The 27,403-nt window shown below is 38.2% G+C and overlaps 1 protein-coding gene across 1 annotated transcript in view; it reads right to left on the bottom strand.

The window, feature by feature from the left end:
• The window catches only part of SLC7A11 (solute carrier family 7 member 11), a 219,770-nt gene that overhangs the window by 136,563 nt on the left and 55,804 nt on the right, over positions 1-27,403 (bottom strand). Inside the window, exons 4-6 of the mRNA XM_018557096.1 lie at positions 26,572-26,697; positions 18,011-18,110; positions 12,438-12,482 (exon numbers count right to left, since the gene is read on the bottom strand). Coding sequence (XP_018412598.1) covers positions 12,438-12,482; positions 18,011-18,110; positions 26,572-26,697 — 271 coding nt within the window. The remainder of the gene's footprint in view (positions 1-12,437; positions 12,483-18,010; positions 18,111-26,571; positions 26,698-27,403) is intronic.

The raw sequence follows: 27,403 nt of genomic DNA, 5'->3' as shown, positions 1-27,403 counted from the left end.
TCTACACCCCTCACGTTTTTGTAAATATTTTATTATATCATTTCATGTGACGACACAGAAGAAATTACACTTTGCTACAATGTAAAGTAGTGAGTGTACAGCTTGTATATCACAGTACAGTTGCTGTCCCCTCAAACACAACACACAGCCATTAATGTCTAAACCACTGGCGACAAAAGTGAGTACAACCCTAAGCGAAAATGTCCAAATTGTGCCCAAAGTGTCAATATTTTGTGTAGCCACCATTATTTTCCAGCACTGCTTTAACCCTCTTGGGCATGGAGTTCACCAGAGCTTAACAGGTTGACACTGGAGTCCTCTTCCACTCCTCCATGACGACATCACGGAGCTGGTGGATGTTTAAGGATGACCAAGAGATGCTCAATAGGGTTTAGGTCTGAAGACATGCTTGGTCAGTCCATCACTTTTATCCTCAGCTTCTTTAGTAAGGCAGTGGTCGTCTTGGAGGTGTGTTTGAATACTACCCTGCGGCCCAGTCTCCTAAGGGAGGGGATCATGCTCTGCTTCAGTATGTCAAAGTAAATATTGGCATTCATGGTTCCCATGTTATGACGATACAGCGGTTTAACAGGACAGATTCCACTCAGAAAAGCTTCTTTAGCAAGGCAGTGGTCATCTTGGAGGTGTGTTTGGGGTTGTTATCATGTTAGAATACTGCCCTGCAGCCCAGTCTCCAAAGGGAGGGGATCATGCTCTGCTTCAGTATGTCACAGCACATGTTGGCATTCATGGTTCCCATGTTATGACCACACAGCGGTTTAACAGGACAGGTTCCACTCAGAACAGGCCTCACCATGGTCGACCAAAGAAGTTGAGTGCACGTGCTCAGCGTCATATCCAAAGCTTGTCTTTGGGAAATTGATGTATGAGTGCTGCCAGCAGTTTTTCTTTAACAATCATTTTGACTAACATATAGCAGCAGTACCCCAATCTGATTAATTTCACTTAAAAAAATAGGCTTTTTGCAGATAGCTTTAGCAGCGACACATGTTTTTCATCAAATGTTAATAGTCCCGATTTGACCTGCAGATAGAAATTGGCCAATAGTTCGCCATGTTTGTCCTTTTTCACAAAAGTGTCTTATCACTGGCCAATTGAATCAAGTTCAATCAAAATTGAAAGACTGAAGATAAGACTGCAGTGCAAAATTGAGGACAAAAATTAGGACATTTTTTAATGTGGAAGAATTGGCTGCAATAAACAAGAGAAAAGGAGCACAGGCAATGGTTTTACTATGTGAATTAAAATGCTGCAAAAGATACAGCAGTGTAAAATTGGCCAGCAGCAGGACAGTTTTGATTCGGGATAATAGGGCTAACTGGTGTATTCCCAACTTGTTTTATCTATGTGAATATGGGTGTGCTGTTAATTTGAGGTGATTTTGGTGCACTTCTGTTCATAGGATGCAGCAACAGGCTGCGAACAAAAAAGCATCTTCAAAAATATATGGTCAGAAACAAGTAATTGCTCCATTTTGAATACACCAAACCTAAAATATGGCCCTATCAAATAGCCCAAAAAACACACAAACACAAGAAGAAAGCCATAGAAAACTGAATATAACTTCTTGAATTCTGTTCCCTCTACGCCCTGCCTCCTTCTCTTTATAAGGTCATGGCTGATGCAATGCTACTTCAGCCATGTAAAAAAAGTATGTAAACCATTAGACCTTCACACAATAGGCAGAAAGGCCAGTTTATATATGACATAGATGTATTTTTACTATTTCAAGCAATTGACATTTTGTCTTTTGTTGCAACTAGGGATTTGTAAACAAACCTCCTGCCATTTTTGGAGCGTGTGATCCTATTTTGATATAATGCCACTTTCATTCAACCATGCTGCAACTCTCCCAATATCTAAACCTAGATGCTAGCACTGTCAAAAAAGGTGACTGAGTAAATTAAAGTTAATTTGTATTTACAGCCATTTTTATTTCTTTTAGCTTTGAATAGAGTGCGGAAGACTTAGGGGGTGATTTACTAACCTAAACACACGCACGCACCAGGTGCGTGTGATTTTTACACAGCAAAGCGTATTTATTAACCAAAAAGTCTCTATAAGCATGTTTCCACTAATGCCATATATGGAACAATCATGCACATGATGCATATATAATGCTGCTTCACAGTTTAGACAAAAATGGTTAGCTCATGCATTTACATTCCTGCATTCAATAAACGCAAGCAACACAATGTAGACCTAATTTACACAACATCACCTTGCAATTCAGGGCAGGGCTTTGCACAACACACCTGCTGGGTGTGTACACACTACAAAGGTGTTTAGATTCCACCCATAGATCATGCTGGGAGGGAACACACTACAGAGGTGTATACATGTTCGTGGTGTGTTTATAATGTTAGTAAATCAACCCCTTAGACTCTGTCAAATCTGCCAAAATTCTCAATGGGACAGAAGAAGTTAAAGTCCAAAAATGTATGAGGGGGAATGCCTATTTCATTTAAACTATCTGAGAGAAGATTTCCCCTCTCTTTGAAGTGATTTCTTTTTACTTCCTGTTTTGTTTTTGGGATATGAAGTAAAAGGGAAACAAATCTGAGGTTTTAGACATTCCCAATAGTATCTAAAACAAGCAAACAAAAAACAAACAAACACAAATATAGTGTTCTAGATATAGTCATTTTCCCTTTGCTTGTCTATGGGAGACCTATCTGACTGTCATTGTTTCAATATTAAAGATCAGTTGAGTAGTTATCAGTAGTTATTAAGCAAATGATTTGCATGATTTATATATTCTATGGTGCTTGGAACATCATTGCTATGACAATCATTTTGATAATTGTCTTTAGGATCTCTAGGAGGTCAGCTACAAGAAGAAATCATATGTAGGGCTATTTATCACTTTATTTTCAAGATCATTTACAAGAAAAATTAAATAGGACATTCAATACAGCTATTTCCATGTAAAAATAACACCAAGCTTGCCTCTCTTTTTTTTCCAATACATATATGTCATGTGTTTTTTAAAGGCTTCGTTTACCACAATCCATTACGCTACAGTATTCCTATGGTTCAATGTTAATTAAAAAGCCTGTTATTCTTGGATATGTTATTTCTCCATGCTTCGTTTTTTTGCTTTGTTTGTAACCTGTAATGTAGTCAACATTATTTTTTTTTCTACAGTGCATTTTCTTTCTGCTGCTGCCTCTGTGAGGGAACATCACAGTATGCAATTCAATAGAAAATTGATTTGGGACTGCTATCTTCTGTTTTATGATAGTGGCTGTTAATAATGTGCATTGAAGTTCATACCTCTTGGCGATGTCTGCATTTCATAATTTATACATGCTATAGCATTGTTATTTTTATTAATGAACATATAAACCCTGCCGAAGGGGACCTGAGAGCCATATATTTCAATAGATGATTGTGCATGAGTTACATATTAGGCGCATCCTTGTTCTTCTCTCTGCAACTGTATTTCTTAATACTAGTATGTCATTTAAATGGACAGTGCCATATCATTACGTAATCTATGGCAGCTATTGTGGGAATGAAAGTAAATGGGAAATTAATGCTTAGTAGAAGAGCAGAGAAGCAATTTAAGTAATGCTGCAGCCTATTCCAGAACACAGATAGCTGCATTCCACAACATTTGACTTTATTCTTATAAAATTCATGAATGTATGGTAGTTATTCTACCTTGTGAAGGATTTATAGAACTTTCCGCCCATATTTGCACATGCTATCTTGCTTGCAAGTGTCTAGCACACATATTTTAAGCATAGAGGACACTAGATTGATATGATGACAAAATGTGCAAAGGAGAGCAAAAAAAGAGACTTCCTCTGATGATCTGAAATAAATCTGTGTAGAGACTTACTGTGGTGTAAAATATATAGTCCATGTTCTGCATGAGAATTTTTGATCAATGTGTAGCAGGTCAGTGACACAATACATAACATAGGGAGTACAGATTTTAAAAACTGTTTTCTCATCACTCACAAGCAGAAATATGGCTATTTATTTTAAAAGCTGAAAAGTGCAATGCCTTTGTATGTCATGTAGCCCACTATTAAAGTTCCATTTCTGATTTTGTAAAAAGCAATTATTGTTACGCGGCAGAACTGAAGTATACAAATTAGCCTGAGTTATTCTGTTAGTGCTTTAAAACAGCACATAATAATGTTCTACTTTATTGATAAATACAAGTGTAGATAGTATGTTGCTCTAACCAGTAAGAAATAGAACAACATTTTTGCAGATTATTAACTTAATTGCTGTATAAAGTGCCCTATTAGTTATTTTTAACAGGGTTTGATTGTGTTTATGACAAATATTTGAATTCTAGCATCAATTATTCCAACCAACATAATAATTGTGAATCAATGTACTACTAAGTATTTAAATAAATTAGTTACTGTTTAACTCTTTACCCATAAAAATAAGGACATTAACATTGATATGGGATTTATACCACTTGTAATAGTCTTCTACACTGTGAGTAGGACGCAAGGATTGCATGTGGCTGTGCTTATGTATTTCAAAATCTTTTCCAGAGGCCATTGTCCACACTGGACATCTTGTTCTGCAATATTGGGACATTTTGGGAATGGGAATAAAGGTGACGCAAGTGAAGAATCCACAGGGTGGCATGAAGAAGTCTAATTTGGTAAAACTGACAGTTACAAAAAATAAAGACAGCATTGTAGCCATTTTCGGGCTTGTATAAAATCTAACTGAAATATTTTAACCTTTCACAAACCTGGACAAATAAAACAAAAAATGCATAAGCAGAAGTTACCATCACTGAAAATCACATGCTACATTTTATTTTGAACCTTAATGTGATGACAGTTTTATTGATCAATAGAATAGAAGGTGAAGGGGTGATGCCATGCTCAACTTTTACAGCAAAAGTCAATATTGACATAAAATGTTAGCTATCTACTGTATTTAATGTACGTATCTCTGTTTACACATCCTAGGGATATGTGTGCCTGGCAAAAGGAAACATTTCATAGGATATAGGAATACCAGTGTTACAATTTTAAATTGTTGGAAAGTACAACCTTTTTTAGAAGATACAGCAGATGAGAGGCACTGTCTAGATGCCACTACTAGGAATGAGCTTTGAGTTCAGTTCAACCCTGAGCTCAGCCCTAACTCTAGCTGTTCACTGTTCAATAAAATGGTAAACTAATAGAATTGTTCATAGCAACTAGTTATCAAGTGCCATAGAATGGCCAATTTACTGCAGTCAAGTGCCATAGAATGGCCAATTTTGGAGGTTGTCTAATGTGCTAGCCCTCTCCCTATAATCGTCAGGATTCCTATCAGCATTTGTCAGCGACCGTTGGAGTTGAAGTAGATAGGGACAGCTGACAGAGCGGTTTAGTGACACATAGTTACTGCTGTACAGCGTTATATAGTGCTAGATACAGGCTATACAGTGCTGTATTGTGCTACATAACTGCGAACTGCAGTGTGGTGATTGATATTGTAGAGAAGGGAAGTGAGGGAGAGACACAACTTCTGACAGGATGTCATCCAGGGGCAGTTTTAGAGGAGTGGAGGGAGCAGCCACCCTTTTCTGCCAGATGGCAATGTCCTAGATGTATTGGCAACTGGACAGGTCAATTCCACAGAGATCAGTAGTCTTTCTCTTGTTTAACACATTAGGTGATAGTACAGTAGTGTTTTGCAGCCCCTGCCTGCATGGCTCATGGTAACAAGTATGACATATCTACCAGTCATTTAAGCACCACATGCATGAAGAGACACATGACTGTATAGCACAAATTTTGGTGGGAGCAGCACATAAATAATTCTAGTTGGCAGCAGAATGCTCACACTCCTCACTTCCTCTTGGCTCCTTTCTTTCCACCACTCCCTCCACCCCTACGAGCATTTTCATTTGCATCCTAGGCCTTAGGTAACCCAACACAAGGTAACTGATAGAACCGCTACCACATCACAAGGCTCTACTTGTTTAAAGTAATTGCAAAGGAAACATGACATACTCTTGTAAACTGGCAAGAAATTAGAAAGGGGAGAATGGACGTTGACATCTTTGCTGACAATAACATTGAAATATATAATTGTTCACCAACTCCATCAAACTGTGTACAAAGAGATGTCTACATATGATTCCATTAGCAATTCTATTTCTAACATTTCCGGCAAAACATCCCTTATTTGCAAAAATATAAACTCCATTTGGTTACTATGTTTAAAAATATTATACATTTTTTCTTCAAATTAGTACATTTATATAGATATAAATATCAGGACTACAAGAAGTATAATTCTGGCAGAAAGACACGCAAAGAGATCTGGGTCTCAAATCGGGACAGCTGGAAGGCTTGTTTTATAAATAAAAAATAAACACATGCTCAAGTTCTTACTAACCCTCTCAATTCCCCTTGTTATTTCTTTGCTGTTCACATGTATATTATGTGTTTGCATTTTGGTTTTGTTTTTTCAAATAGGAAATGGGTTTCCTGCTTTCATATTCGACAATGCGATTATATAAACACAACTGCATTGTACAATTCATAAGCAGTAATGATATGTCTGCTTAAAAAAACAAAACTCAACAGTCAATGTACTTTACAATAATGTAGGCAGATTGTTCACAATGTCAGCAGCTGGAAAAAACACAGTTAAGGCATCTGTCTGTTTTAACAAATAATTTAAAACATACAATAGCAACAGAGTCAAACTCCTGCAAACAATCTGATCATCAGCCGAGCATCACTATCTTAGAGATAAATTAAATAACACATTTCTCATGCATTAGTAACCAAAGAAAAGTCTTCAACCCTGATTTACATGTACCAAAATTATATGCATTCTCAAGATATTTATTAAAGCTTGTTATGACTGATTGTTCATATCCAGCATTCTGTACAAGTCCAAGGAATGACAATGTTGCAAAGATTTCCAATGGGCAAGGCTGGAAAAATCTTGCACAGATCTAGTACCCAGCTGACGACAGGGGCGGACTGGGCCGGGGGGCAGGGTGGAAATTGCCCCCCGGGCCTCTGCGATGCTGTCACATACGGCCCCTCGAACTCCGCAGCCACCTGCACCCGGCTGGCCGGCGACATTTAAAAAAAAATATTATTCAGGAACATTTTATCCCTGGGTACATACACCTGACCCCTGCATCCACCAAAAGTGCGGCCTCCCATCTCCCACGCTGTTAGAAGCTGCATACAGCGTGTGCTGGTTACTACTTAAACCGGCACGCTGTGTACAGCTTCTGAGAAGATACGCTATTAGCGTAGCGGGAGCGATGCAAAATGCGCAGCCGGCTGCCTCGCTACGCTAATAGCGTATCTTCTCAGAAGCTGCACACAGCACGCGCCGGTTTAAGTAGTAACCAGCAGGCTCTGTATGCAGCTTCTAACAGCGTGGGAGCCGGAAGGCTGCGCTTGTCAGTGGATCCAGGGATCAGGTGAGTATTAAAAAGGAAAACATTGGTTTATTTTATGTTCCCCGGGGACATAATTTGTCAGGGGACGGTCTCCTCAATCCGGGGACTGTCCCTGGAAATCGGGGATGAATGTTGGGCTGCAACAACTAATCGACTAAGTCGATTATAATCGTTGATTGAAAAAGTTGTCAACATTTTCAATCATCGATTAATCAGCTTTCAATTAGTTGGCCCTGTTCACAGCTCCACACACACCGCATGCCGCACCTCACCCCTGCCTCACGCTTGCCACTGTCAGACCTGCCCGCCGGCATCCACGCTCCACACCTCCTCCCCGCCTCACGCGCATCCCCACATCCACAATCCGCACAGGGACGTGGGGAGAAGAAGAAGTAAGGAGGATAAGCCGTGAGGGGATGACAGCCGCCGATAGACAGTCCCGATCTCAGAAGCAAGTTGCTGGAAGACTGCTCAGGTAAGCCTGCACTCCCCCCACATGGTGCTCTATCTGGGATAGTGGGATTTGTAGTCCTCTATAGCTGATGGTACATTGCGCTGTACTGTATATTATACAGAACAATATACCATCAGCTATAGAGGACTACAAAGCCCAGCAATACATTATACACTCAATGTATTGCTGGGATTTTTTGTATCCCTATATAGCTGGCGGTATTCTGCATTGCGCTGAATAGAGGACTACAAAACCCAGCAATAATGCATTATACAGTGCAATGCAGAATTCCACCAGCTATAGAGGACTACAAAACCCAGCAATACATTATACAGCGCAATGCAGAATACCACCAGCTATAATGTACTATTGCTGGGATTTGTAGTCCTCTATATCTGATGCTGTTTTGCATTGCTGTATAATGGTATTGCTGGGAATTGTAGTTCTCTATAGCTGTTGGTAGTCATTATTGCTGGGATTTATAGTCCTCTATAGCTGATGGTATTCTGCATTGTTGTGTAATGTATTGCTTGGAATTGTAGTTCTCTACAGCCAATGCCATTCTGCAATGCTGTACAATTTATTTCTGAGTTAGTGGCAGAATTACCAGGGTCGCAGAAGTCATGCACACGCACAGCCCTGACAAAGCATCCCTCCACTACCAGTGTGCTTTACATTTCCTAAACCGATAGATACATTCACACTACTGTTAAATGGATGGCAAAAGTGGCAGACAGGGGCAGGGAGAAGGTGGGAAAGAGAGAAAGCGGGAGGGGGGCCAAATTGCTGCACCATGGGCCTCTGGGTTGTACTTGCCCCCTGGGCTAAAAGTTGCCAGTCAGTCCCTGGCTGACAAACTTAAGAGCTAGCAAACTGCAGCCATAGCGTTTGGTACTTCCAAATCTAATTTTACTGACATATTTACACAACTTTACAGACACAAAGTAAAGTGTGTGTGTGTGCGCATCATAAAGCAGAACCATACACATCTTGTTTTTTTTGCTAGACAATCCCACACACAGTATTGATCCATAATCTCAAACACACAGTGCTGACCACAGGAAATGTCCCAGCATACTCACCAGCCAGCCTGCAAAAAAACTATTTTTTAACCCTAGTAGTTAGACAGTGTATTTTTTTGCCGGCTGGCTGGTTAGAGTGCTGGGAAAGTTTTGTTTTTGTACTTTGTAAAGCCCTTCTACGTGCACCTTGCTTAAAGCTAGTTTGGAATTGATGAGTGCATTTGCCATTTGTTTCACTTGTCCATGTGGTGTGTCCATGTGCCTTTAAGGAAGGTAAAGCTACCTCCTGGCAAACCTGCACCCAATTCATCCTTTGCTATGTATGCTCCAGGATGGAGTCTGTCATAGATTAGAGTTAGGACCACACTACACAGTTGTGTTTAGTTGCACAAATGCAAAAGTTGTGCAACTAAACCTCTGCTTTCAACCTTAGTAGTTAGACAGTGTATTTGTTTGCAGTCTGGATGGTGAGTGTGCTGGGAAATGTTTGTTTTTGTACTTTGTAAAGCCCTTCCATGTGCACCTTGCTTAAAGCTAGTTATGAATTGATCAGTGTGTTTGCCATTTGTTTCGCACACAATAGTGACCCCTACACTCGAAAGGCCTTTAACCTACTGAACAAAAAAAAAAACAAGCTCATGGCTGCTGGTTTAACCACTTGAGGGCAGGACACAGGACGCTCAGAATCCGAAGACCACTTTGTGTTCCATATTCCAGGAAACTCATATATAAGTATTCTCCCTTTCCTTCAGAATTTAATGCAAATACACAACAATAGAGACCCTTGCATATTTACAAAATTGGAGGTAGTGAAAATACATATTTGTGAGTTTCCTGGGATATGAAACACAAAGTAGTCTTGAGGTTTTAACTCATTTTGAACAGTTGTGTACAAATAAACAATCTTTTGTGGACACAGCTCTATTTTTCTTTATAGTTTTTGTGCACAGTTTGATATGTGTACACAGAAGTTTAATTGAGGTAATACCATTTCTACCAGGTGCATTCTGGTAGCGGCTGTCAGAACAGCAGCCAATGAGGAAATACTGTTTTCTCCTAGGTGCCGTTTAGTGGTGGTTGTTGGAACTGAAGTCAATGAAACTGCCTTTGAAATACTCAAATACCTGGTCACCTGGGAGCTTTTTTTTAAGCACCATGGTGACCTTTGAACTGGGATTTGTCCAGCCTTCCAAAGGGATGGTACAAAAAAAAAAAACAATTACAAGAGTGAAGTAGCTGAGCAGCCTTGCTTCATATTCAAAGCTTGACCACTGGTTGGCTAATTTCTTATTTTTTTTAGAATTATTTATACATTTACAAACACAGGTAAATATACAGAAACAGGCATAAGGCACAATGCCTCAAACACTGTACCAAACAACACCACAAATGGTAAATCAAGAAAAGAAAGTCTTGAGGCTTGTCACTGACAAGTGTTTACAGCCTATTTCAGTTCACTAATTTCTAAAAATGTGCCAATGTCATGTACATAAAGTCTACACAATGAACTACTGTCCCTCCATTTGTGGATTAAATTATATGTAGTCTAGCGTTTTCTCTTCTTTTAGTTTTGGACAGAGAAGGGAATGAATCATAACTTCATTATTTGCTTGTTTTCTGTGTACTCTTATAGACATTTTTCTTCACTTTCTGGCCCAAAAATACAACAAGAAGTTAGATGAATTATCCCAAAATGAGGAGAATTTCCCTCTTAAGGTGCCCATACACTGCTCGATTCTCGTACGAGAATCAGGCGAAATCCCGCGATCGTACGAGAATCGAGCAGTGTGAACGAAGACGTGCAACCATTTCTACTGTACGGTTGCACGTCTTTTGTCGAACCAACATGCTCGAAAACCCGCCGAGAATCGTATGCACACTGCCCGCACACTGCCCGTTCTGCATTGCGGTCATCGGAAGCCCGCCCCTCGGCGGGGCGGGCTTTCGATGATCGCAAGTACGATCTGCCCGTCCAAGGTGGGCAGATCGTACGAGCTTTCAATAAGCATACGACCATCGCAAGACAAAAGTCTTGCGATGGTCGTGAGGTGTATGGGCACCTTTAGACAGTTTCCCTGAAACAGGTGCTTCCATTGGAACATTTTCGTTTACCTCTTGTTCTGGGGACAGAAAATGTTGTATTTCCCCTCACTTTCTTTCTCAGTAACAATGGTGACCAGTTCAAATAGAGGAGTGAATCTCCACAGAGAGGACACAAACAGCAATGAAATCTAAAGCAAAGATCTAAACATTTCTACACCACGAAAAACCTAAAAAAAGTTTTGTTTAGAGATACATTTTAATACATTCCTATTAGATTTGTCCATAAATTACAGATTTTTTAATTTTAAAATTGATATCCATTTATATAAATCAGCACTCCAATCTTGTTCACACCAAAAATAGTATATGTTATCACTCCCACAGACTTCAGTAAACTGTGGCATTTTTGTGTAACTATAAATTTAATCATATCTGCTCGGTTTCTAACTTTCAAGATACGTTGGAACTTACAGCGCTTGAAGGCTTTAGAAACCTTTAGGTGACAGACTTCTGTCTGATGCCTTCTATGTACACTACTTACATATAAGAGATAAATGAAGACCAAGCTAGCAGTCAGCACAGGCGTTCAGTGAATGTGGATTGAAGACATACTGCTTGACACTGCAGTACTATGAGTGGATCTCTGACTGGAAACTCACAGTTAACCTCTATTGTCATGCTGGTCTCAAGCAACGGTGCTCTTAGGATAGAGACATCTGCCTGTGCTTAATAACAATTATGATGCTGCCAGAACCCATCATAAAAAAAGAATTTCATATCTAGAAGACATATCTCCAGCAGCTAGAAGCAGGTTTGTGAAGAGCAAATTGACATTAAATTGTGAAATTTAAAAAATCTAGGTGGAAAAGGGGTGAAATACTGCAGAAACCCCAGACATTTATGAGATGAATGAAGTGATGTGGGAAGTACAACGCCACTGCTGATGGTAAGCCAATAAATGAGACTTAATTAGAGGAAAGCAAATAAATAAAAAGAAAGGAGAGAGCCACATGGCAAACATTAAAACTAAGTTACTTACGGCCCTAGTTATAAAGCAGCGTTATGGTCTGATGGCAACCATTCTGCTTCTTTAAAAAAGATCACATATATAAAGCACAGAGCTGTGCTTTAAAATGTGCATTATAGACTCCAAAGCAAGCAGAGAGCCATTCAAGTTAATTAACTTTAATTAAAAAAAAAGTGACCTGTCAAAGCCATGTGGCCATCCTCAACCCCAATCATGACATTTTCTCTGCAGCAGATAAAACTTTGTCGGACACCACAAGCTCCATGCTGCAACCTTAATATTTCAATGTCTATTAAAGTACACACCTAGCGTAAAAGATCTACATAAAGAGCAAGGCACTTGTAAAGACACATGTATCAAACCTAACCCACCCTACGCCATCTATACTGTAAAATAACAATTTGAGCAGGTTTCCACCTAACAAATAAATTCCTCAAATATTAGTGTAGTTTGCTATTTACTTACTTTTCTGGGTTTTCTACTTCTTCAGTAACAAAATTGAGGTAGAACCTAAAACAAACAAAAAAAACCTTAACTCATTCATATCAGTCCAGTATGTCAAACTCAATATAGGTTCATTTATGGCATTTTAATTGGTTATTTTAGTCAGTTCAACTAAATTAGCCAGATATGGCAACATGTTGGGCAGATCTGAAACAAGCACAATTCAGTTTTCGCTGATATATTACTTTATCCACATTGAGCAGGCCAATTGGAAAACTCTAGATCTGCAAAAAGGTGATTTCAGATTTTAATCTTACAGGCATTGGGGTTTATTTACTAAAGTAGTGGAACATGTTCATTTTGCAAACTGAATTTTCACTTAACTTAGTAAATGAGTTCAATCATTCCCTTTGTAAAGATTAACCAATAATGTGATAGATAAATTAAAAAAAATTCTGTTCCCATGATTGGACGATTAAAGTCAGCAAAGCAGTACCTCATTTAATAAGCTTAGTGATATTGCACTTTGCAAAGTTAAACTTCACTTTGCAAAGTGAACATGCTCTACAGTACTCCTTCAGTAAATCAACCCCACTGTCCCTACAGTCTGGTTGCTAGGGTACCTGCCGGTCACGTTCCCCCCAGGGCTTCTACTCTCAGACGCCGCTCTAAGACACATACAATGTCTAAGTGACAGGCAGAGTAGGCCGGCCTTCACACAGCATTTCCGTTACTAGGACACTGTCGGGAGGGCCACTGCTGATGACTCCACCCACACACACCTGCCTCTCCTACAAGAGCTAACAAGGCTCACTTGCTCAGCGTTCTAGCGGGGTAGAATGGCAAGCAACTTGCTAGGGCATTCACCTCCACCATCCTGAACCTTGCTGTCCTCCTCCAGAGGATTCACAGCCGTGTAGCTTCCACAACCAGTGGCTCGGGGTATCTGGACTGTTTACACCAAATCGCAAGTACCACCTGTATTCTCAGTCTGATACAAGATTGCATATCCTCCATTGGCTTGAAGTAACAGTACTCTATTGAATGCCTGCAGCTCACTTACCCCTATATATATATATTACTGCTATCCTGATTACCTGAACCGTTATCCTACCACTTAACAGTACCATCATTGTATTGCCGTGCATTAGTGAAGTTAACTAGTGTAACTACAAGTCCCAACACGGCCCCAATGAATGACAATTGAGGACCTATTGGTCTTCTCATCTTACCGACTATTGTGTTCACAATCCTGTGGTGGTGTATGATGTGCTAGGGGTTCCGACCTCACTCATTCAATAATGAGTGCGACAGTGAACCCTCTACCTGAGCCATCCACAGAGTCACTCCGCAGCTGCGATCCACACACATAAGCTTGATGGACATTACATCATTGCACATTATATTTTAAATTAATCTAAACTAATCATAATAAAGTGGATTAAAATCACCCAAAAAGAAACCATGTACAGTTGTTTATTTAAGAAGGTGTTTTTGCAATATAATATGTATTGCTCTTACTCAATGCATTATGTTCAAGTTTTAACTTTTGCTATTAATTCTTTTTCTGCTCTTTTCAATAGTTGGTTCCTTATTTCCATTAATTTTTTCTCTATTTGGCTGGTTCTCATTTAATTTTACACTTGGTTTCTGCGATATCATATCAGCGTACTAGATGGCTCTGCATTACATTTTCAGCTAAAGCTACTGTTCTTTACTTTTCCCAAGACCCATATTAATTTCAAATCATTGATGACTCAGTATAAAACAAATAGCAGCATTATCTAATTTAAGAAATGCCTGCGGAAATTAGAAGGTCAGGAGATTTCTTAAGCCATTACCCATTTTCAGAATACGTCTGAAAATGGGTAATGGCATATTCTACATTGTTATATAATTCATGTTTTTCATGGTTCTCCCTTATAGCTAGTGGGAGTGGGATGCCTTTTTTTATTCTTTGTATTCTGTTTGAAAATTATCTCAGAAAATGTAGTAGGTTGTGTAAGCTTTGAAGGAAATTAATTTTATGCAAATTGGCATTATAATAGAAGTCAGTTTAAATTGTCATCCACTTTATTCAGCACTATTTTGCTCTCAAAAAAGCCACTATAACATATTCAGGCTAGTAGTCTGTGTATTGTGTCAGCTTTGGTAGCACGTGACTACAATGTAGCATTTGAAGAGGATAACATTTACATATGAGCCTAAAGAGGAGAACATATAAAAAAATAAGGCACAGCATTAGGAGTAAAGCAAAGAGTCTGCTCCACACTTTACTAGAGGGAGTATTTAACTCAATATGTGAAACTGAAAACTGGCAAGTTCAGCAGCATGTATGTGGGCTATTACAGAATTCCTCAGATCCTACAAAAGTCAGCAACCTTCTCATATGCAGAATATACATGAAATGGTTTGCTGGGATAAAAGTGAAAGGTTGCATTTGCTTTGTGTTTGGAATGCATTTAATACAATTTGATTGGAGTAAACTATGCCATGTCACCTCCCTCAGGCTGCCACCTGAGATGTATTGCTTACATCCTAGTAGATGAACCATTTTTACTACATAAAGGCTTAAATCTATAAGAACATTAACCTGGGAGGCAAAGAGCAGCAGCTTGGGCACCATACAGCTTGACAGCCACTGTTCATAGCTTTCTCCTCTCTCAAAACACAATTATATTTATGAGGTTCTTTCAATGTGATTTGCTCAGTATGTTTTTAATTTGATCTCATGTCATAAAGTCATGACTGTACTGAGAATAGATCAAATATGAACAATGAATAACCATGAAATAAAAAACAGCACTGTACCTGTAATGCATTATATAGCAACTACAAGAATCAAAATCTAAAAGAAACAGAGAATGATCTATTTCAAAGTAATCCTGACTATTTAATTGTGAATGTTAAAAGTGGAATGTTTCAAATGGAACGAGGAGACGTTGTAAGATGCTTAGAGGAGGAAGTGGGTTTCACAGGTATGGTATCCCTGTGACAAGAGGTCACATTAAGGTTTATTTGTATTTGCAGCTGTGATGGTGATGTTCCTGAGGTGGTATCATGCAGCTGGAGGCCTGGGGTGGAGATACTATTTGGTTTGTTTGCAAGATGACCTTTAAAAGACATTGATCCCAAATCTTAGTTATTTATTGTTTATATTTATGGTTTATATTTAATATATGGCTGCTGTGGCCACCAAATTCTTCCTTGGCGTGGTGTCAGTTATTTGAGGGATAGAGGAGTGGGTTGATTTGGATCGGCCTAGGTGACCCCATACCATTTACAATATCCTTGTCATATAATTCAGCAGAATTGTTCAGGAACTAAGTTTAGTGACATATGTTGATGTGATTTTATATTTTTACCTCTTCTTGATATTTTTCTAACAAGTGTTACCCTTGTGTTGTCTGTGGATGTGGCATCAAATCCATCACATTTGAAAACAAATTTGTTACATTTTGCTATGTTATTAAGAAACGGTGCGTTAAGCAGCTGACAGATTACATTATACGACTGCAGACAGCTTGATAGCTGGCTCCAACAATCAGTTCACTTGATTTAAAGAGTATGCAGCCAGCATAAAGAAAAGAATCTGAGAAGATTTGCATCCTAAATAGTTTGGAATAAAACTCAACAATTGTGTCTATATAACTGTGTACAATTTAGAGAGGTATTGTTAATATTATATATAGTTGTCATAAGGGTGGAATTTGTATGCAATGTCAGAAAACAATACTGTATGCCTATTTAGTGTAGAATTGGTTCAAGAAAAATAAAAGTTGTACAGTATAATGGCTTGTTTAGATGGTCAAACTCAGCATGCTTTCTGGTGCATTCAAATAAAATTTGAGATCAGTTTGTGATGCTTCTGAGTTCCTTCACAGATGCTTCTGACCTCCTTCTGTCCTGCATTTGACCTTCTGAGCATTCTGATTGACTTGTATAGGGACAAAAGTAGTCCCGAAAGAAATCCCATGAGTGTAATCCCATTACACATGTTGTACACCGTTTTATTAATTCTGTGGCACAACAATGATAATCAGGAGCAGTGAAAAAGATTGTGTAACAGATTTGCTACAAGGTTACAGCTTGATTCATAAATTCCTCCTTCATCAATGTGACAGAATGAAACCTGACCCTGACCACTTCTTAATTGTGTATCTCTTTAAAGCAAAAATCTATTTCATATCATCAAAATACAAGGTCCATGTATTCATTAGTGTCCCAGCACCTTTGTAAAAAAAATAAAAAGCTGTTTTACACATTTATCAAAAATTTAAAAAGGAACTTACCTTACATCTGCCCTGACTAGATGAAGATGATGTTACGGACCTAGCTGAGGATCCCAAATCTCACAAGCATTCACTCCAGCGTTGTGCAGTCAGAACCTCTTTAAAATCATAACTATTCTTTACAGTATTTGCCTATGTTGGTTGACCAACACCAAATAATGAATAACTATGTGAATGTACTGAAAACCTCATGACATTTTTACATTTGTAAAGCCTGATGCTACTGAAATTGTTTGGTTACAGGGAAACACAATGCTTTATTTGTGTAGGCATTTAATGGTACAAAAAGAAGATTTAACACCTGAAAAGTTTCTGTTTGTAACTCTGTTTGTAGCAAAAACAATTTAAATAATCAGGTATCTATTTTTCTCTCTATATGCTTCTCTTTAATTGCTTGACATGATTGTTGCTTGCGTGATACATATTGGACCTTTAATCAAACTCTGAAGAAGCTTAATTGTTGCCTAGTAAACAGAATATGCATATGAATTTGTAAAATACAAACAGGTTTTAATGTATCTACATGGCCGGTTTAACAATATATAATAGATACATCACATACCATGGTTTACCTTTAGTGATAATCCCACACAACACCCTCCATGAGGTTTTGAAGGCTAAGTGAGACAAATGGCAGCTGTACGGTTCATCTATACAAGCCTAGTGCCCCACTGTGAACTATGTCTTCTTCAATAGCAAATCATATTAATGTTAGGCGAAGATAATAGATAATGGATAATCTACAGGATACATTTTCACATAAGTCAGTACAATAGATATATCATGATTTGTTATGAGTGTGATGAAGTGCTGCTGAGTAGTTTCAAATCTACTTATTATAGATGAATAGGGTGGACTAAAGTGTTATTTGATAATAGCATTTGAAATCTTACATATGATTTTGCCTCATATTGAAAATATAGCCTTGCTTAGAAATTGGTGTACTAATGAAGAAATGTTCTAAACATATTGTATACTTTGACTGCTGCAGTTATAGGATACAGATCCTGTTTATAAAACACACCCTCAGGGAGCTCTATCAGATCATCGCATTTAAAGGTAGAATCGTTACAAACAGTTGTGGAGCCTTCGAAAAATTGGATTTTGATTCTGACCCTTCTTGTCCACCAAACAAGTTCAAATATACATGTAAATGGTTGTTGTGTAAGGGAAGGTTTCTGATGACCTCCACTACAGCAAGAAAAACATTGGTTTCCTAAAATCTCATTCAAAACAGAAACAGCCAGGTAAACTTTATTTTTTCAAAATGATAAACATGATGGTTAAGGTACTACTACTTACCAACCAGCATAGGCATACATTCCAGAATAAAAAGCCAAGGGTAGCCCCATAACACTGACATCTTTTCCAACAAAGGCATCTTTGAAATTCTGAGTCTTTCCTGAAAAAGACAAGTTTTTATTGACATACAATAATCAAGTTTGTCATTCATTACAGTTTACATGGAAGTGTTTTATGTTTAAAGTATGGTATGGGTCAATTATAGAGATGTGCCTGTCAAGTAGTATACTGAGAAATGTCCATCTATTGTTTCACATTCCATCTATCTGTGTATAAGAAGTGTACGATTTAGTATATATAAATGTACCTCAAGCAATATCAAGGAAAATGTGCCAAACAGGTATGTAACTATGAATAATATCTGCTCAATCTGTCAAATACATGCTTTTGTTTTCAGAGAAGACTTGACAATCCTGACATGTTCTTCACCAGTTACTGACCCAATACAAAGAAAGTTGTTAGACGTCATGTCTGTAATCTTGTACAAATTTTGTGTTGGAATGCTGGTGTGTGGGAAAAATGCACCTGGACAAACAGGTTCATCTAATCAAGGTAAATCATATTAGAGCTTTGCTTATGGTGACACAGACAGATGACAGGACAGATACAAGCCTTAAAGTCCTGAAAGTGGTGACAAAGATGATAATGTTTTGGTGGTCAGGATAGGATCTCATCAGGGGAATGAAAAGTATGAAGGTACAAAGGAGGACATGAATGAGGATTCTAGGATTATATGCCTCCCTGATTTTCCTAAAATGTTACTACAATGACAATAACAGCATAAAACATACACAAAATGCCCTTAAAACACCTAATAAGTCATGTTGTTGATTTTGTGGTTTGATTTATATTTATTAGCTCTTCTTTATAAAGCACTAAGAAGTTTCTCCCAACCTCCAATCAGATTCAAATATAACTTAAAAGTTTTCTCAGTAGATTTTACTAGTTGCATGGAATTTTTTATTTAAAATTCCATGTGGAATTATTTAACCAACTGACAACGTTAAACAAGAAATTACTTGCATATACATTTAATTTTGGACTATGCACATTTAAATGCAGGACTATACAAATGTAATTTTTTTTCTTTGTTATTTGCTGTCTCTAGGTAGGGTGCCAAGTGTGCATTATTTGTTCTTTTAACCAAGCCTCACATGGACAAACAGGTGTTGACTGATCAGCGCTATAATTAACGGTAGCACATTAAGGACGCACCCACTTGCTTTCCACTTTTTAAAGGGCTTCTTTGCCCACTTTTATTAACTCAAAAGAAAAGTCCACATAGGTGTACCCTCAAAGGGGTTTTCAAACATAAAGTACAGTTCTTTCTGTCATTAAAAAAACATTTTCAAGTCTCAATCACTTCAGGTGGTTGCTTTATTCAAAACTACTGACCACACAGGCTGTATGTAAAGAGCTTGCCACAAAGGCTTGTCTTTTCGCCACACAGGCTTGTCTTTTCGCCACACAGGTGGATTGCCACAAAGGCTTGTCTTTGGCCACACATGCTGCTTTTCACCACACAGATGAACTGCTTCCCAGTCTGCCAGACATACAGACTGGTTCCAGGGTGGGGCTGCTTTCTTAGGGGGCTGGAAGTTTTTGTAGAGGCCCTAACAAAACAGCTACCGTCAGCTGGGCTTGTTGCTCCAAGTCTCCAGGCCTCTCAGCAGTTCCCCCTAGAGGACAACCTTTAGTACTACACTTAACGCCAGACATTTGTATCTGCCTGCCTGCAGAAAGTAAAAGAAAAATATCCCTTATAGCTCATGGAAAGTGCAAGTTTTTTAAAATAACATATGGATTATTTGTGATCCTTACAATCAATTTCCTTCAAACTATAACTATAGCCAAAATAAAAAATTGCACATATATATATATAATGCATTAGCACAGCAACAGTAACATATTTTTATTATATGTTAATCCTGCCACTAGATACATTTTTTCCATTTCCTTGAACGGCCAAAGGGTTCAGTTACAGAGGTTGGATCATTCCATATAACAGTGGCAAAGGTATTAACAATAATCATATTTTGTTTATATGGTATAAACCTTTTTTTTTTTAAATAAATAAAATTGTATGTACAAATAAGACTACCCAGTCTCACTGCTGCACACTTTAATTGCAGAACAAACAGCACTGGCATTCTATTACAGGAAATGGTAAATTATTTGATCTGCTGGAAGGATTAACGGGTAATAAAACTATGTTATGAAGGGACTCAGAAAAACAAAACCTGCAATGTGAATGTTAGTAAAAGACTACATCATATATGCCGTTTTATTTTGGCCATATTTACACTTCAAAGAAAAACAAATGTAATTTTGGTTACATTTTATGATTTTTGCTTAAGTTTTTAAACTGATATAAACTTGATATGACTCTTGCTTTGGTATTGGAAGTCTGTATGGAGTCAAAGCCTTGAACACAGCAGGCAAGGTGAGTCATTCATCTGTCAATTTCAACTGTATATGTGAAATAGCTCAGTAAACAACAAGTGAGGATAACCTGAAAACATTTGGAAAAATCCTCGACCTCTATCTGTTGTCTGACATTTAAAGTGGCAATCTAAGAGGGTGAATACTTTTGTTCCCCATGGTCCCTGTGTGTGTTGTAAAGTAGCCACCCTTCAGGAGGAAGGAGGGTGGCTACTTCAGCACAAAATCAGAGATGATTTGAGGATCTACAGCTCAGTGATACACAAAAAGATGCAGTTTTGTTAATAGTTTAGGTGCTTGAATGCATTTTTAAGATTTAACTCTTGAGTTTAGTGTCACGTTAAAATAAAAATAAAATAATTTTTTAAGAATCAAATTTTTAGTCCTTCCAGAGCACAATAGATCAAATGATAGACAAAATAATTAAAAAAGCACTATACATTCCATTTTAAATAATATTTTGTTTTCTAAACTAAGTTTTGTCTATACACCCTAGGACAAATCTTTGTTATAAATAAATGTCTCGATCCACCAACATCTTCTCATAAAAAACAGATAGCAACATTCAAAAGTATTGTTTGTGTACTGAACACAGACAATAAAGGGTGAACCACTTTAACTGTGGAGTCTGGCAACCTTAAATAGAAAACTGGTGGTCTTTTCTGCTTTATATCGCTCTTCTCAGTCTCAGTGTGCACTAAGCTTATCTGCTATCTGATAATAGAATATTTCTCCTACAACAAATAATTGGTAAAACTAATGTTGCTGCTTGTAACACAAGCAAAAGAGCCTTTATAAACATATGGGCAAAAGTGAACCTCCCTTTGGCTCTTACGCTAGCCCGATCATCTGATCAAGCAGTGAACTCCATGAGTGTATACCTGCTGTGTATATACAGTATGTCTGATTTATGCATACATAGTGAGAAATAGACAGATGCATCTGCTTTCCCTGTACTGTCAGTGCTGAAAACTGAAGTAGTAGAGCTTATCAAAGTCTGATGCTTCCACTCCTACCTCTGGCTTCTGCTGTTTTGGTGACTGAGAACAATCACGCAGATTTGAGCAAATTATTTAGTGATTATTATATTGGAACCAGTAACTGCTAGCTAAATCTTTGGGCAGTAAAATAGGAGGGAAGGAAAGCTTGTTTACGTCTGAATATTCAGATATAAGATTGTTTCTAACTTCCTTCTTTACTAATACTACCGCAGGGAGTTCACAGGCTAAGCCAGTAGCACCTATGGGAAAACCAGCAGCGGAAGAAATAGCCATACCAATACCAATGCAATGATACTGTAATAATAGTGGGGACTGCATTTTTTTAAAACATATGTTTGAATAAATGATGAGCTGGGATTATATCGAAGGTATAGCAGATGTCTTTCCTGATATTGCAGTGTTTGTTAGTGTTAGTTTCATAAAAAAGTAAGTATTAACCTTATCCACTATATAACTATTATCGTGGCTTTATGTGCAAGCTATGGTCATTCCATTTATTTTCAAATGTCTTTAAATTCTGGTTTCTAGTTAAACAAAATTTAATCAGAAAGTATATAACAGTGGCAAGGGATACATCTGTAGGCTCCCAAGCATGTCACTAACCTTGCCAAGGCTGGGCTATTTTTCATTGTAATGTATCAGACTCATATATTATCAAATAGCGAAATACTGCCAAGAATTTCTAACACTCATTAACACAGTGTTGTACGTGTTTTCCTTTGACATTTACACATGTTGCTCAGGCACACAGATGTCTACAGTAATAACATCTGTGAGAAACTTTTTTTATCACATTTTGTATTCATGCATTTTATATTTATAATTCTAAATCTGCTTAATGCTGTCCTCGGTCATTTCTTGCTGGCTTATATTTGTTTCAGCTTACATGGCACCTATTATGATAGTGGTAGCCAGTGAAGCCCATAGGGTTTTTTTGAGCTCTTAACTACTACTGTGCAGATGCATCTAACCAGGTAACAACTTTCCACAAATTTGTTAAAAGGAAACTCATCAAAAACACACACATGAAGGGAAATACTTATTTCAGAATTCAGTGTGACTTATGGAGAATGTTACAGTTATAGGTAGCAAGCAACGTGAATGTTCGTATACACTGGTGTTTTTCAGTGAGTTTATACAATTTGGCAAGCAGAGTTAACTGAGCTCTATGTTGACCGCAGATGTAGTTTTCTTCATTAATGCAAGTTATAAAGCTGATTAACTCACGTTTTTTCTATGCAAGAAAGGATTAGAAAATGTCAGTCATCATTACTACGGGAATTTGAAACTTTCAACCAAATATCGAATTTTAAAATTAATCTTTCGAAATCTGAGATATTAAATATCTCTACTCTGGGCCATATTGTAACCGCTCTAAAAGAATCGATGCCCTTTAATTGGCATAGTCAAAAAATGCGATATTTGGGTATAGAATTAACAGCTAGAACCACAGAATTATTCAGCGCAAATTATATGCCTTTGTTAAATAGTATAAATAGGGACCTCAACAAATGGCACAATTACCGAGTAGGCATTTCCCTCACGGGACGGATAAATGTCATTAAGATGATAATACTCCCACGGATATTGTATATACTACAAACTGTACCAATTGTACTACCAAAATTTTATTTACGTGCACTTAAGTCGGTTGTCAGTCGGTACATTTGGAGACGGTCTCCCGTCAGGATTTCTTATGGAGTCCTTATTAGGACCCGAGAGCAGGGAGGGTTAGCATTGCCAGATTTCAATTGTTATTACCAGGCTGTTGCACTTAACAGGATGTTGGATACTCACTTTTGCACTAAGACTAAACAATGGGTAGAGGTGGAAAATACCTTATCCGATCAAGATATACCCACTAATTGTTGGATACCACAGGAACACTGGAATTAACATTTTCTCACATCTGCCCTCACCCGTCAAACTATGGCTATTTGGAATTCACTATATACCCGATTGATAGGCCAATACAATTCACCAATAATGTCAGTAACTGGCAATTTGTACTTCCCACCGGGACTTCACAACACGGGCTTCCTTAAATGGATGACACACGAGACTTTAAAGTTATATCAAATATGCGATGGAGACAGACCACTTTCATTAGAATCTCTTAGAGAACAATGGGGGATGTACCCATTTGACACGTGGAGACATAGGCAACTATCACATTTTATTTCATCACTACCAAAGCCTTTTCGCACTACCTCGCAGCTTACACCTTTGGAAAAATTATTTTTTGCATCAGAATCACCACGTCATGGAATATCACAAATTTATAAGATTTTAATAAAGGATCAACTTAGTCCTTACCCATTATATCTAAACCAATGGGAACAGGACTTGGAGACTACCTGGACGGATGCACAGAAACAACAATTGTTAAGTCTCAATGCTACTACATCCATTAGCACTCAAGTGACCGACACTACTTTCCGCTTTATGGCACGGTGGTATTATACACCAGAACGCCCCAAAATACAAACTTACTGGACCCAGGTAATAGCTCAAATAGAGAAGATTACCAAGGCCACATTACCTCTAGATCCAATGGTCTGCCTTTTCCACCTTACGGACCTGTCGATTAGGGCCTATAAAAGATCATTGGTAGTACCACTATTGAATGCCGCGAAGACCTTAATCCCACTTCATTGGAACCAAACTAATACTCCAACTATAAGCGAATGGCACAGTAGAGTAGAATACTACAGACTGATGGAAGAACTGACGTCTATCCGGAGAGATAATTAAAAAAAATACGAATCCACCTGGCAACCATGGATTGCCTACATAAGATCACCCGGAAACCTACATGACATGGGAGAGAACAGCCTACACGAAGAAAATACATTCCTTTCTATTCTCTATTTTCTTTTTCTTAGTGTATATCTTCCATTGATACTAGGGTAACAGCTGCTGTATGAGGGAGGCGACGGACAGTAACACTCCGCAGGCCAGCAATACGACCGGGCGGGAGTGAGGACTGCCCGACGGACGACACTTAATGTAGGATATGAACTGTTTAGATGTACCCTGATGTAGAACGATTATATGTTAAAGTGATTTTTTTTTAAATAATAATAAAAATTGAATATGAAAAAAAAAAGAAACTGTCAGTTTCTTTTAATGTTCTAGGCAATACCCATCACAAAGACAACAAGTGGTAGGAACTCTGCCTATTAAGGGCACAAACAGTATTAAAACCTTAATAGATTTAAACCAGTTTCCACTTTACTTGATTGTCAAGCCAAAAACTTTTCTTCCAGTTTTGGTTAAACTAGAGAAGGATTTAAACCCCTGTCCGGTTTTCCTAATATAGGGAGGTCCATTAGAGAGATTTACCCTTACTTCCTGTCCGACATAGAAGGGAAAAACCTAATAGCGGTACTACCTTTCACCACTCTATGGAAAAAAATGTTTTGGCTGGACACACACTTTAAAGTGACCCAGTCAGTCACAAAAACACAAAAAGCTAAATGCTAGTTTACTGAAATAGAAGACCTAGTATACATCCCTATACTCAAAAGTTAGAATTTATGCAAGATATTTTGCTTGCTGTGTTACTGTTTGTTTCTGTTGGGGAGATTTCACTACCAACTTTTATTAGTTTTCTAGTTACAGGGGGCACAGCAATGAACACACTTTTTTAAGTGATCCTATTAGTTGCAAAAAACAATACATATCCTCCATCAGATCTCTATCCATCCATCCTCCACCAGACTCCTTTCAACACTTCAAAGACTGCCAAATAAATGCCCCCCCCCCTCCCCCCACAATGCACATTTTTTCCTTTCTCCAACCTTTAAATCACTACAGGACTCACCACTCACATAAGCATTGGAGAATGGAACTCATGTGTGCAGTGGGAAATGCATGTATAGATGAATTGGAAAATTTCAGTAGCAATATGTTCATTGAGGTTTTACAAGTGTGAACTTGAGTAAAATGCACCTCTGGTATCAAATCATTATTATTTGAAGCTATACATTTATAAATTCCCCTGCCCACGATTGGCTCTTTGTGTTATGCTCCCTTCTTTTATGTACACCTCCTTTTAGTAAACTAGCCCTATATGTGGTGCTTGCTCCATATGCCCAGAAGATGTGCAAGCTAGAAACATGTATCTTTCATAGGTCTTCGGTATTTTAGATGGCATGAACAATCAGTGGCATCACAAGGGGGGGTGCAAGGGGTGTGGCCCACACCGGGTGACACCATCAGAGGGCGTGACACCAAAATGACTGGCAGTCATTTTGATGTCTCTCCCTCTGAAAAGTTGGGCACTCGGTCATGGACCTAGAGCCCGACATCTACACAAGAGAGGAGGGGACCCGGTCGCATATCTTATTGCGCTGGATGAACATCCCATCCTCTCTCTGCCGGTGTCCATCATTGAGCTTACCACCGGCAGTTAAGTGCATGTGATGTCATGACACGGGCACCAAGGCGTCATGCATGAGCTTGATGACGTCTCAAATGTGAGTAACGTGCGTAATGACGTTGCATACGTGCATGATGATGTTCCAGCTGGTGACTAGTGATGAGCCGAACACCCCCGTGTTCGGTTCTAACTCGAACTTTCGAACATGAAAAAAGTTCTAACTCGAACTCAGAACTCAATGCAAGTCTATGGGGGTAGAACTCAGAAATTTAAATTTAAAAAGTGTATGGGGATCCGGGTACTGTCATAGGATCGGCGAACGCTAGATCATGCAATGTTCGAGTCGAACCTATGGTCGACTCGAACATGCAGCCCATCCTTACTGGTGACACCCAATGCCTGCACCAGGTGACACCCAGCCTAGGGATGCCTCTGTGAACTATATCTAATAACTAAAGTGTAAATTTTCTACCATCCCCACATCTTTTACTGGTCTTTAAGCGGCACACAGGACAATCATATCTTGGATCCTGATAATTATTACTATATTAATCCATGGGTTGCCTGCACCAAAATCCCTTTACAATTCCACTGTAAAAGAGGACCAGAAAGGCCAAAAATGTTTTCATAAAAGCCTTCACTAAGTTAAAAATAAAATGTACATTTACAGTATAGAGCTGATTTTATCACAAGATAATACATGCAATAATTGATACAAAAATGTTAGCCTTTACCTTTAATTAACTGCATAACTCCAGGGACTATAATTATCAGAATTGCTGCTAGCTTGCAAAAGGTCAGGAAAATCTGAATTCGAGCACTCCAGCTGACGCTCATACTGTTCAGGACCATTACGACCGCTGTATTCGGGAGAAAAGAGGGAGTCGGAGCTTAAATGTGGGGAATAATTTTTTGGCATTTTGTATACAGTTATTTTAAGTAGGGTACCAGGATACAATTTAGATAGATAGATAGATAGATAGATAGATAGATAGATAGATAGATAATTACATGTAAGATATGGAAACTTAACATTGGCATATATATCAGATGTTCAATATGCATCTAGGTAAGTATTAGTCCATGCATTTAACACTGTAATTCATTAGCCAATGTGTGCCATACCTCTCCTATGAATTCATCTAACATAAATGTATGTGTAGGCTCGCAAGTATGACTCATTATGAAATTGCAAAATATAACACCTACTTTTGTCTAATGTGCACAAGAACTTTACAGTTGAAGCACAAAAGGTGAGATAATTACACATTAAATACTCAGACACACATACAGATTACTAAAATCTTGCATGCATTGAATACTTTATTTAATAGAAAGTCAAAAACTCAGAAAAGGTAAACAGTTGGCATTGTATATAGTTGCAAGATTGTCATGGTAAGGTTTGACTTAAAATATATGCTTGTTGCAGGAGAAATCGTACGTGCTGGCCTCCCGCACAAAGGGCATGGTTGTCTATCTGGGTCTAGAGGGAGATTAGATTTCATTTAAGATCTAGGAGAACATCGACTAATTAGCATAAAAGGTTTGTCTGAGCAAAATAAAGAA

Source organism: Nanorana parkeri, unplaced genomic scaffold, assembly GCF_000935625.1.
Source record: "Nanorana parkeri isolate BGI_ZX_2015 unplaced genomic scaffold, ASM93562v1 scaffold267, whole genome shotgun sequence".
NCBI lineage: Eukaryota > Metazoa > Chordata > Amphibia > Anura > Dicroglossidae > Nanorana > Nanorana parkeri.
Note: the sequence above shows the minus strand (reverse complement) of the source record. Positions and strands in the feature narration are given on the sequence as shown.